Below are 13,969 nucleotides of genomic sequence, written 5' to 3' on the forward strand. Positions count from 1 at the left end.
TATTTTCTGAAAGTTTAAACATTTATTTGTAGTACTTCATTGCCGAACCCGATCCGAATTTTTTGTCGCATTTGAAAAAAAAACCCAGATTCGCCGTACTTTCTCTTTAAGCTGGTGCAAACATGCCACATTTGCATTAATATAATCATCCGGCACATTGTTCAATACTTTATAAGCATTATCTTGTTATTTTTAAACAAATTAATATACGTTTAACTGTAACACCGATGCATACATATTCCGAGTTTGAAATATCGATTTAATGCACTTTACATAAATTCATACTTTTAAAACTGCTTAAAATTTGGAGAAGTATTGTGGTAAGTGTCCCATTACTAGCATGAGAAATTTGACAAAGTAAATGTCCTTTTACGGCATATTATCGGCTTTCCACAGATACGGAACAGAAGCGCAAAATGGTTGTCTGCTCTTTTATGAAGATGTGTGCTGTTATATGATCTAAATTTTTACAGTTCTTATTTCAGTATTTATACCAATAATACTAAAACGTGGTTTAGATTTAATTTTATGTCAAAATTTCTTAAGAAAAGACGTTTTATTTGTCATTCGATAATAGACAACAGACTAGAAATAGGTGAAAATGTACATTCAGGGATGTTTTATTAGAGAATCCAATGTATTCAATACAAATTGTTTGTACTCAATCAATAACAATCGCCGAGGCTTCCCCAAGTACATTGGCCTTCGATACTCTTTTTGCAGAACCCACTGTTTGGGCAGAAATCAGAAGGGGCGTTACACTCGTTACTTGCTGGTTCAGGTAACCCGCTGGATGGCATATTTATGAAGGCATCGTAGTCATGATTGATCTGAAATGACAATTACCGATCAATGATGTATTTCTTTTCCTTTCAAAACAGTCATATATAAACCATACATTTTGGACTTTGTATCTACCTTGTTAGAATTGTACCATTAAGGATAAATTTTGACGGCTTAAACAATGTTTATCTTCAGTTATGTGAAACTAAATCGACATTAAATTTATTTTCTACTTGTTCGATGAAAAAAAGCATATCAACAGCTAAATTATGCTCTTTTCGTCAATGATTGCACATATTAACTTATATCAAGTTTTGAACAGTGTATACAACAAATATAATTATTTCTGTTACCAGTCGGTTAAGTCATGTAAACATATCAAAACAATCCTTTCGGGTTCTTACCTTACAGCTACAGTCGTAGAATTTCTCCATTCTTTCAATATCCTTGTTCTTTACGTCATCCATATTTTTGTATGCGACGATTTGAAGAGTATTTGAATCGAAATCATTTGCCTTTGCTGAAATAAATACGCCAACATTTTGTAAGCAAAATTTTGGGGTTTTTTTATAGAGGGAAAATGATCTTACCCTATGTAATAACATTTTTTCCCATTATTCTTCAGACATTTCTATGAACAAGAAAAATGTTTTTTTTTTTTTTTTGATTTTCAATAAATGAATTTAGGAAAAGAGTCTAAGCGTAACTGAGATTTTCTACTTATTTATTTGCAAATGGTTCCGTTAATATTGAATGCATAGTACATTTATGCACTGAATACTTATTTTTGGAAATTATTGGTCCCATAACACACCAGGCCGTGCTGACAAATTAAATACCGCGCGTTAGCTCGGTATGATAATTTGCCTACACCGCCTGGTGTGTTATAGGACAATTGATATAAAAAAACTAAGCATTAAATGCTTATATCTATGTTTTTTTAACTTCCTGACTTGTCTGAAAATGCAATTTATATCTCCAAATTACTGTATTATCCTATGTGTAGGTTAAAGTTAATATAAGAGCCACTGTAAAAGCCATAAGCCCAAACTTTGATTTGATAAACAACGTTCAACGTCGGTGGCATCATGTTAAAACTCATCATCAAACCGTTCAGTACCCTTTGTCTGTCACGATACTTTAACTGCAGTAGCTTTCCACACACGTTACATGCAAACAGTATGTGAGATATAAATATGAGCCTACGTATGCTTTGAATAATACCTAAAGGGTTCTATAATGACGTACTGATAATGTTACTCTTACCGTATATCAGGTACTCTGTGTTCGGTTCTAGGTTCTGTGGTCCACAAGAGTTCATTTCCCCAAATCCAACAAGTGTCCTACTTCCTGTGTCACCCTATAAAACCAGCAGGACCCAGAAAGAGACGTCAACAATTGGTTATTTAAAAAAAGTGGCATTTAGAGATTTTTTGCGTTACATATGTTTGTTGAATTAAAAAAAAACACGTCATAATCAAATAGTTTTATAGTGATATTTGTATTCAGTTAATTTTTAGATTTAAATCAATTATACGACATTGTTTTTTCTATTCAATTTCCGTTTTTTTAAGTATCGAACCTTTGCAATGTAACAGGTTTCAATTTTACTCACATATCCACCCCGTTTGGTGTACTGGTGATATTGGTGTTAAAAGAAATGTCTATATTGTAAAATGTTGAATGAAGGTGGACAAAGTGTTAATTACATGTATACGTGTATAGGATATACTGAAAAAAACTATGTTGTATATGAGCAGCCGAGTCGTCCTTTATATATGTGTTTTGAGTTTTAGTTTATAAAAATGTTAAGCTCGATTTAAAAGGGTTATTTAAAACATAAAGATAAAGGCAAGAATTTATTTGATTAGGTTGACACAATTGATATTTTAAATTATCATATATATATATATATATATATATATATATATATATATATATATATATATATATATATATATATATATATGTCGTATTTGGTATAATTATACTCTTTGGTTCGAATATATTGCCCTCTATATCGTGTCGGGCACTACTTCGTTTCTTGGGGAGCTAATTTAATCAATGTTGTTCTTAGTTCCATTAAACATTTGTATATTATACGCATTGAAATCACTTTTTATTACATAAGACACAGAGGGGAATAAATATTTGATATTATAATCGATTGGATCTGATAAACTTTTAAATCAACCTTACCTTGTACATTTTCTGGACAGTATACTCGTACCTAATTTCGACCTCATCGATGTTTTTCTTTGTAATTTCAGCCACGAATGCTAAGATTTTGAAATATAACAAACACAGACAAATATTGATGCATAAACAATGCAAATATGAAGAAAGTGTTTTGCAAAATATTTATTAATATTTTTTTCTGTACAGATACTGATGTTCTTTTTTAAAACATCTTTAGATATCAACTAATGAAAATTTGTTCGGATATACAAACCAATTCATAATTAGATGCATACATTTAAAAATATCCGACACAATGAAATGTGTCCTAAAAATTTATAGTTACAAAACATTTTAAGCTTTTAATTGCTTCAATTACCTTTCAAACGTACTTGTTGGTAGTTTTAAAAGAAATTGATAAATATATGGGCACCAACATTTGTTATACATTTACCACATTTTCATATTATTTAATATTACCCCATTCCTATTCTGAATACCTTTCATTCATTCATTCATTCAATTTCCCACAAGTAATGTTTTACTACGTATTACCCTATTCCAGCATCTATAAATCATTAACTTTCTCACAAAATAATCTATTAAAAACTGAAATTCCATTTGTTTACTCTCTTACAAAAATATACAACAAAATACCACTCAAATATGATGTACGTTTTAACGTTAAAATCACTATCTTCTGTTTTCCGCATAAATGAGACTTAAACTTAAAGTAACTTAAAACAAAACACATACCAGTATCAGCATAGCAGTAATCTTCCTGATCGACTCTCGGAAGTGGCGTACAGCCAAGACAAAGATATGCTGCCCCAACAAAAGCTGCGAGCCTGAACCAGACCATCATGTGTATTTTCGACAAAGTCTAACTGAAGTCTGAATTATGGGATCTTCCGATGTGAATTTATATTGTTTACACGTGTCTGGATTGGACAGGTTGTACCCAAGATAAAACCAATCTGTTATGTGGTAATTGTAACTAATTTTGATAAATATGGTGCAATGATACGTGCTTTAGGCATTTTATAATATCAAACTAATCGAAGATAACATCTGTTTAGCGCAGTTATGACGAAATTAGAAGTTAAAGGTCTTTTGTTAAAAAAATAGAATAAATCTGTACCCATGATTCATAAATTTTCGTCAAACAGAAAAAAAGGTTGAATTTAAACATTGACATTTTTTATTATAATTATTTTTCATGTTAAAGTACTATGTTTAAACAACATTGAGATACTCGTTTCCAATTTGACGATTGCTTTTAAAAATTCTGGTATCTTAACACATTTGTCCAATAAAATATATGCATTATAAAATATGTAATCCACTGCATCCCAAACTATTAGAGTTTCTATAGTCACCTATAGAACAGCATGGTGCTCTAAGTCTATCAAACAGGATATTTGTTTTGCATTTATCATCTTTTTTCCGAAATTCTAATAAAAAAAGGCTCAAAGTCTAGATATGGTAGTTATTTAAGAGTTAATGTGTTTACCACAAGTACATTTTTTTCTATCAGCGGATAGGTGAACAGCGCTTAATTAAATGAGTTTTACGTGCATCTCTTGTTTAATTGATGACGATTTGAACACAGCTGCTAGATTGCTAGAAATTAACACCTGAAGCATTGTCAAAACCCATTAAACTGTCCAAATTGTCTCACAATAATATATTATAAAAATGATGTGTTATTTGTGCAGATGTTGCATATAAGTAATTATGTATTATTTTGATGTCATTGCAAAAAATTAATGTTTAATGACAACAAAGGAAGAGGAAAGGAGTTATACACTGTAATTTTTAGGGACTATAAGGATAAGTATATTGCACTTTTAAAGTGTGAAATCAGTTTCAATTCACAAGACTTAAAAATATTTTGTAACAAGCAAAAGTTACAAATTAAATTGGCAGCATGACTCTATCATAGAACAGTTTATTTTCTGTAAATTAATAAAACATATAAACGGTATGATATCAAATCATTGTATTCATAAATTGAATTTTTTTATACTAAAACGAAAGACTACTAGTTACATGTAGATAATATTTTTGAGATAACACGATTAAGGCTAAATGAAGCTCAAAGATTGTTTATTGTCTATTTTTTCAAATGCATTAAAATTTACAATATATATGAACACCGTGTAAACCTATACTCATATTAGTCTTGATGAACATATTCTTCGCAGACAAAAAAATTTTAAAGAATCACATCGATTTTAACTTAATTTGATGAATAAAAGTTATGAATGCTGTCAATGGATTGCGGCAAAAACTAAGGCATCCGATTCCGCATTAATAACGATCGCGTATTTAAATACTGCAAAAACTACTGACTGACGTATTGAAATCAAATAGTTGAAGAGAAAAATCGTTCTAGTGGAGGAATACTACAATTCACAATGCAAAGAAAAAATGACAAAACAAAAAGCAGAAGTGAAAATAAATAATGAATGATGTGTTGATTGTAAATAGATATCGGTATGTGGGATTTGTTGTCATGGGTTAGATATTCCTGGTATTTGTTGACGTTTTAAAGAATCTACACTAAAATTTTAAGTCATTATCGTGCACATGCATTGAAAAAGAATTAAATTATTAAGTATCAGCAAGGCGACTGACTGCGATAGATACGAGGTTGTATATGTATCTCACAAATAACTAAGAAGTATGAGTCTGGTCAGTTAAGAGGATATAGAGCATTTGTTGATAAACCATTTTGTGTCTACGTTTTGTAAAAAAAATAGCATTTCACGGTTCTAATGAGCGAACTCCACAAAATGAAACTGACATAAGTTTAATTTGTCTAGTTGTTTTAATGATACCATAATCATCATGAGAAAACTAGGTAGGTGTTTACACGAAATGTCACCGAGATTATTATGTTGAACAATTGCCCAATATCTCTCGTTTTATCATTTATAGTGTTTTTCGCTTTTGAAGACTTGAGTAAACTAGAAATGGCCAGTACTAATTCTTATAATAACGGCAGTTATGCAATTTGATTTTTATCAACTATATATTTATATATAGTATATTGAAAACTAGATCACACGCACTTTTTTTGAACTTTGTAATAGTTTTAAACTCTGCATTTGCAAATATAGTATCAATATTCAACAAAGTGTGAAAGTAAGGAAAGCAAAGAATGAGATTTCGAAGCGTAGTTTTTTTTTTTCAAATTTGTTTGCACTAAACAGCATTCATCTGCAATCTCTACTATATTTAAAAAAAAACAACAGCTTACCTTTGTAAATGGAGACATCAAAAGTATTTTTAAAAAAACTTAAACAGAGCTAATTCTGTATTTTCTACACCATTAGTAATTTGATAATCAAGTTCATGTATCTAACATTTCAATTAAATTTAATAATGTGTATTTCAGTTGATTATTGAATGTATTTAGATATGGTAATTTAGATATACTTTAATAGTTAAAAAAACCCAGAGTGATCAAAATGACTTCAAATAGCAGATTTTGATAATCGATAAATACACCAAGGCTTTAAATATGATTTACATTGAAACTTTAATTAAACCTGTACATGAACTACTGAAATAACCCATATTACGAATTGAATGAACGAGCTACACCTATTCAAAGCCATATGTACATGTCATGCCTATAAAAATAATTTTCACTTTCTTGTTATTAACCTATCGTCTATGTTATCTCTTGTCTTGGGTATTTCTACATGTATACTACCAGAATTAAACCTCTTTTAAATCAACACATTAACTCATAACTTAAAACTAGTCTCCATGTTCGTGAGTAAATCAGTGAGAATGCTTTGCGGTGTGTTTTCCTTTTTTTTATCGTGCGTGATCACAAACACATTACCTGTCGGAGTTTAGAAAACATTATATTTCATGAATTGCTATATTTAATCCAAGTACAGCTGTCGTTTTGCGATATCCCTAATAATCTACGAAGCATTGTTTTTTTTTTTAAATAGAGACTATTTCGTTAAAATTATTTCAACATTATCTAAAAGATGCATGTAGCATTTTGCGTTAGAAATATAACCTTACATCCTGTCCAATGCAAAACTAGTTTAAACCTTAAATTTGTCATAAATATTACTGTTACAGATATATAAAAACAAAAAGAATGTTCCCCTCTCTATGAGATAAGCAAGTTTTTGATTACCAGTTTAGCCCAAAATGGAAGTATAACGATTTGTGCATCTGCTCCAGCCATGAACCTTATATATTTACATTTTTCAGTGTCTTTTCCTGTTATAGCATTACGTATCGATTTTGTACTATGTAACCCATAATTTCAAATGACGCCAAATCGAGGCGCCAGCGGGGTTTGCTTATTTCTATTTAAATATTTAATCGTACAATGGCTTAAAATTGTATAAATATAAGTAATAAGGAATAATTCTTTTAATATTATGAGGTGATAATTTCGGTCGAGGCGTGATCAAATCTATCATAAAGCCCTTCCGGCTTTATTTGATTTGATCACACCCCGAATGAAACTATCACCTCATAATACTCAAAGAATTATTTTTTACTCCTTAAATAGACGATCACGAAAAGGTGATTTCATCATCTTTTTTGTTAAATGATATCTTTTGAATAGGTTCAAAATATATAAAGAATATATAAAGAAAAGCAACTTTGGTAATCTTAAGTTTTTGTTTTCATTGCATAAATATTCTAGTAATCTCGGATGCTACACGTTCACATCCAGAATTCAGGAAGACTTAACAAATAAAAGAAAATCTTTTTCAAGCAGATCATTGTTTTCAAAATATAAAGCAATGGCTAGAAATGTTATTCATGTAAGAATCCATGCTAGAAATTTCTCGTTAAATTTTGTCCTAGGAAGCCAATTATGCTACAGAAGTTATTGCTCAGAGATTTTGGGCAGTTTTGCAACGAGCACGAATATTTTGTGATGATTTTATATAGCTCAAAACAACTTTCCTGAACAAGGGCGAAAATTTGAAATCCGCGATGACTGCTTCCCGCGATTTAACGTGGAAATTCATTCCTCGTGATTAAAATAAAAGGAATTTACGTTTCGTATTACATGACAAAAATGTTTGCCTTTTTTCTATCTAGATCGGACAGTAATAAAAAATCATTCGTGATGCGATAAATGATACGTTTTTTCCCCTCTTTTTTTCTTGCAAAAGTCATACAGTACCCGTATCGTTATTTTTTTACAATCCTATCGTATTGAGCGTGTGAATTATTCTATTGTGCGTTAATCCTATGCTATCATACGTTGATCCTATCATGTTATTCGTTCAAGTTTTGCAGTTTTCATGTTTGTCCTCTCGTGACACATGTTATCGTTTCGTCCCTTTTTAAAAACAAAGAAATTATTTCAAAGTTACAAGTCCTTTAGTGCGCCCTATAAGATAATTTATCGAACAAGAAATGTAAAATCCTACTCAGCAGTATACTATGATACTGATTTCTAAATTTTTTTTAGATAAAATGCAACCACTATTACTTGTAAATCATATCTGTTCTTAGTTTAAATGAAAAATTAATGTAATCGATCGAAGTTCTTAAGAACAAAGTAACATATCTACCTATATTTAAATGAAAAATTACTGTAACCTATCAAAGTTCTTAAGTAAAAGTAACATTTACTAATATCTACAAATATGTAGAATATATTAAATCGCACGCGGAGTGTATACCTACGTAAACAATAAATTGTATGCAATAAAATTCATTTTTACGAACATTTTTAAAACAGAATCAAAAGTATTTCTGATATATTTCAGAATTATTTAAAGGAAGAATTGTTTTTTTATTTAACCTGCTTTATTCTGTGTGATTTGATCTCGGGCTGAAATGTTTTCGGTGATCGACTAGGGTGTGCGGTAATAAAAACAATGTTAAAGAATCGGACAGGGTTATTTCTTTGGCAATCTTTCAAGGCTAAATATATAGCAATTACTTTCCAACTGACATCAATTAACAACAGATGCACGTAGAATTGAACTCACGAAGCGCCCGTTCCGCTGTTACTAAAACTAATCCGTTAACCCATTATAGCTTTTTTCCCCTATTTTTTTAGGAATCAATACGCATTTATTTCTTTCATAACAAACGTTGTGAAATGGTGTCAAATGCACATTTAAATTTCAAAAGTACAGGACTACACCTGATTACTATATATTGTTGATATAATAATCTAAACTATTTAACAAATTTTGAAAAGGTCCGTTATTTTTTTTCTATATGATGTACAAAATTCATTTTGAAATTATGAAATTCTACTGAGAAAGTGAAACAGTGAGATTTACTGCATTTTTTGTAATAGTCCACATGAATGAATATATCATTTTATAATGCTTGAACATCTGTCTTATAATTTTAACAATTAAATTGTGTTGAATTCGCCTTCCTTCCTTTATCACACAAAAAACCATACACCTACAATGTGTTTCGTTTATTAATCCCATTAACATTTGTAGATTGTATTTTAATTGTGCCTTTAGATTAAAAAGCAATCAAAAGTTTAAAAGTTTACTGAGAATAATGAATACTGTACACGTATTTTTTTCCACGGGGTCATAATTTTGCGGAATCACAATATCAATTTAATCCGCGGTTAAAAATTTACGCGGATTCTTTGAATGAAAAAAAATCATTTGAATAATTATCATTGAATTAAGTTCTGAGCAATTTTCATTACCTAGAATTTATCCAACTTTGGAATTAAATTGTAAGAACTATTCACAATGAACAATAATTATCGATCGGCACTGGTCGGTAGTCATTAGTTAGCCGTCAATATGTTACGACGCTAGCTAAAATCGTCTTGTGAAACACCACATGTCGTTTAAATTATGCGTTGATCAGTTTTATCAATTAAAAGTCAGAGCACAAATAGATCTAAAAATTGCTGTAAAAACACGGGTCTTAGCGTGTATTAATTGGGTCATTGAACGACAGACCCGCTTGGGGCTATTTGATGCCTGACACGTGCCGCTATCTCAAGATGAGAGAAGATTAAATTTCATGCAAGTAAATTAACAGAAAATTCAAATCTTTAGGAGATTAAATTATTTATTATGTGAATTCTCAATACAAATCTGTTTGATAGTTTGCATAGATAAAAACGATATACATTGGGTACACGTATACGCAAAATGCAAGTGTGACATAATGTAGTAACTTCCGATTATCCTTATTCATGTAATGCAATTTCAAAATGTCATTCCATAATGCACTTTAAGTACACTGGGAAAAAATTCCGCGGAAAATTTGTGCCCGCGTTCATAGCGTAAATTAATACCACACGGACAAAAGTACGTCTACAGTATCCCAAACTAAGTTTTATAATAATAATGATGTTCAAGTTTCGTTTAATATCAATATTATACATTAAAGAATATTTGGGCTGCAGGTGTAAAAAAAAAAAACCCACCATATCATAGAGCAATTTGATTAGAACAAACGCGTTCCAATCACTGCAAATATAGAGGATGTATTGTTTTTACATTTTTAGCGACCGTCAGAGTCAAATTAGTATGGATTGTGCTGGATGTTGTTTTAACTGCTGACATAAAACTAAAAATGAAATAAAGAAAATGTCAGGCTTATTATGGCATTGTTTTAGCATTTAATGACGGAAATTATCATTTAGTCACAGATTACATTAACTTCTATGTTGCTTAACTTTTTGTAAATCGTTACTTTCCACTGATGATAAACTGAACCCATTATGAAGAGTCATTTTAGTGCTCTAAATGAAAAACATCTTTTTTTTAAACATTGTCCGTACACATAAGGGTGTATTTAGGGAATAGAATTAGTTTTACTATTAATATGGATAATTAAAATCATTCAAAGCAAGGCATCTTACCAATATATTTCATTTATTAAAAAAACTGCTAATAATTAAATCCCATTTTTATAACTTCTAATGTCAAAAACATAATTCAATGATGTTCTTTAGGGTTGAAGTTAAATCGTTTAACGCCCCATATAGTGACCTAATAGTTTCACAATAAATATGAACAAAGAAAAAAAATATTTTCTACGAAAAAAATAAAATTCTTAATTTTTTTATTTACAAAATTGGAATTCGGTAAACTTATGATGATTTTTTTCACGTATTCATATTAAATATTTTTTTTACAGATTAGATATTGTTGAAGCTGCTTTTGGAAATAAAATATAAAAAACCCCTTTCGAACAGTATATCAATCAAATCTAACGTGAATAGATTGTTATCTTTGATAAATTTGACAATATAAAATGCCAAAAGCACATACCAGTACATCTCATTTATCAAAATAAGCTACAATTACAACAAAAGAGATTGTTTTTCTCTCTGTAGAACAAGTTTGATCTAGACAATACAGTATTTTAGTTCGTTCGCTTGGAAAAACACAACATATTCTAGTTTAGGCTTAAAGCTTTAGTTAAGAGAGTATCTATATAAATGCAGTCATAAGATACAAATCTGTATTCAATTTTCTATACTATTTTTGTCAACCAATTTCCTATTAACTAAAATCGTAGCGTGTAATCACCTATATCAATTTTTAAAAGTAAAAAGTAAAAACTAAATTTTTACGTCTTTTTTTTTAATGGACTGTCTGTTGAGATTTGTTATGTAACAATGACTTTCTCGCCTATGATAAAAAAATATTGAATACATCTAGATTTGAAATGAAAATCGTAATTGTAAAAGTGTATCGCGTGACCACCTCAAGAACTTTTTTTATAGTTTCATATAAATAAATACCATGATGTTTTGTATAATAAATGTCAGTTATTTACGAGAGAAAAAGAAAGAAAGAAAGACAGACTATCAAATCATGTACATAAAACTTGTACAAATGTAGATTTACAAATACCATTATGAATGTAATGCTAATGCATATCTGGATCAGAGAAAGACTATCAACCAATTGCAATGTGTATGGTTTCTACAGTAAGCCACACTTTTTTCACTCTCTTTCAAATGACTCTTATTGACTTACCTCGGAACATTGATTGACAATTGGATAAGAAAAAAAGCGCACTGTGTGACTGCAACTTTTGATTTGGGTGCTGGGCATTTCTGAGTGTAAAGAGGATCACTGGTTTGCTGATTATGGTATTTGTTTTAAGTGACTAAGGTAATATATGATCAGTCAGAGAGTCCTTTGAACTTACGTTGTTTGGTGAAAGATTAATTGAATAAACAGGGTTGATTTGGATTATGATGGTACTTTATTGCAGACTTTTTTGTTAGGAAGTGAATGATTGGTAGGTGTATGAAAAAAAGTAGTTATTATCATAAGTACGAGGGTCAATCAAAAAATACGAAGACAATGTAGCTGTCTATCATATGTTTTTCATAAAATTACATCTAACATATTATTTTATGCAGTAACATTTCTTTTATTGGTTCACAAAGTTTCATTTCATTCGATGAAAAGGTATTCCTATTATCCAACTTTAAAAACAACATGTTTCGTCACCACGGCGCACGGTAACATTCAAATCATCACGTAAAAATGACGCACGTACAGTTAATAGAAATACCCAATCTTTATATCACGCTGAGCTTCTTGTGTTTTTAACCTTACAACTAAATACAACACTATAGTACTTGCAATCTTATTTGTTCACATTTGTTCGAAAATCATAAGTTAGTTTTTGGGAGTTTACAGGTTTTTTTTTACCTCATGTCTCTTCGTTTTGAATATGAAAACCGTGCACGTCGAATGACGTTACACATTCTTTTGACCAAATACATATATTCTACTATTTTCTTTTTCGGGCTAGTTGATGTCCAAAATACAGTTACTGCCACACCCATAAAATGCATTACCGTCAAATACATCTGTGCAAATAATTTTTGAATATATGATTTGCATAATTGATTATTTGTACTATTTGTATAGGTTTTTTGCCGAGCTTACTTCATATTGTTTTTATCTTTCATTGCGTCGTGACGTCGGTGACGTTAACTTTTTTAGTCAATTTTAAACAGGACTATCTGTCTTTATTAACCGATATTCGTTCAACGAAACAATATATCTCATCAATGTTTGGAACATAAAATAGCAAGACAATACTTACTTTGAGGTTTCAGTATTCTTTGGTTTAAAGTCCAATTTGTAGAAAGATTTCTCTATTTTATGGTTTATTGTTGATATAACAAGTTTTGACCGTGCGCCGTGACCTAATTTTAGCAGGATTAAATTTTGAATAGTTCTTAGAAATAAAGACATATATCTATTTTTTTTTCTAACTATTTGAAAATATTTATTAATTATGTCTACCAAATTAAGTAATAATATGACGTTAAGTAAAATAGCTATAGTAAGAGTCTTCGTATTTTTTGATTGACACTCGTAGGTTATTTTGTGAAAGAATAATTCAATGAATGAACAGGTAGATTTGTTGAAATCTGATAATTATCGAACCTCAAAACTTTTATATTAATTAATTATTATTGATATTAGTTTATAAGCAGGATTATGCTTAAAATTCAGATTAAGCTGTAGGCAAAAGAGGAAAGTACATAAATAATGATAAGCTAATATCAATATACCTTGTGTTACTATGTGTGACTTTCTTGGGGTCTGCATTTCAATTTAAAATATGAACAGTATCCTGGCGTCTTTGGTTTCCAATAGTCTAACTAAACGATCTTAAAACGATCATATTGTTTTTAATTAACATAACTATCGCATCCTATCTTCATATCATGCTTGTTAATAAGCATTGGCAATTTAAGCCAAATGAAATATGTTATACATTGATCTTTATGATCAATATATACATATATAAATCAGTTTCGTTTCTTGCAAAGCTCAATGTTCTAAAATAGAAGTAACTTTGCTGCACACACAAAAAAAGAAAAATGCAGTTTCTCGAGTCATTATTTGTGTGTAAATTGTCAAACTACATAAGCTTCCATGTATGATAAAAGAAAAATAATTCTAATCGAGAAAATATTTATCAAGGTAGCTGAACAGACATTGGATTCTTTTTAGATATATCCCATTAA

General features: G+C 29.9%; 1 protein-coding gene across 1 annotated transcript in view; it reads right to left on the bottom strand.

Annotated features, from left to right (window-relative positions):
• Positions 1–596: 596 nt before the first annotated feature.
• Positions 597–13,969, bottom strand: part of LOC105330818 (uncharacterized) — a 480,842-nt gene continuing 467,469 nt past the window's right edge. Inside the window, exons 2-6 of the mRNA XM_066074054.1 lie at positions 3,718–3,831; positions 2,983–3,062; positions 2,050–2,143; positions 1,188–1,303; positions 597–830 (exon numbers count right to left, since the gene is read on the bottom strand). Of these exons, the coding sequence (XP_065930126.1) occupies positions 666–830; positions 1,188–1,303; positions 2,050–2,143; positions 2,983–3,062; positions 3,718–3,826 (564 nt within the window). The 5' untranslated portion in view covers positions 3,827–3,831 and the 3' untranslated portion in view covers positions 597–665. The remainder of the gene's footprint in view (positions 831–1,187; positions 1,304–2,049; positions 2,144–2,982; positions 3,063–3,717; positions 3,832–13,969) is intronic.

Source organism: Magallana gigas, chromosome 10 (assembly GCF_963853765.1).
Source record: "Magallana gigas chromosome 10, xbMagGiga1.1, whole genome shotgun sequence".
Lineage (NCBI taxonomy): Eukaryota > Metazoa > Mollusca > Bivalvia > Ostreida > Ostreidae > Magallana > Magallana gigas.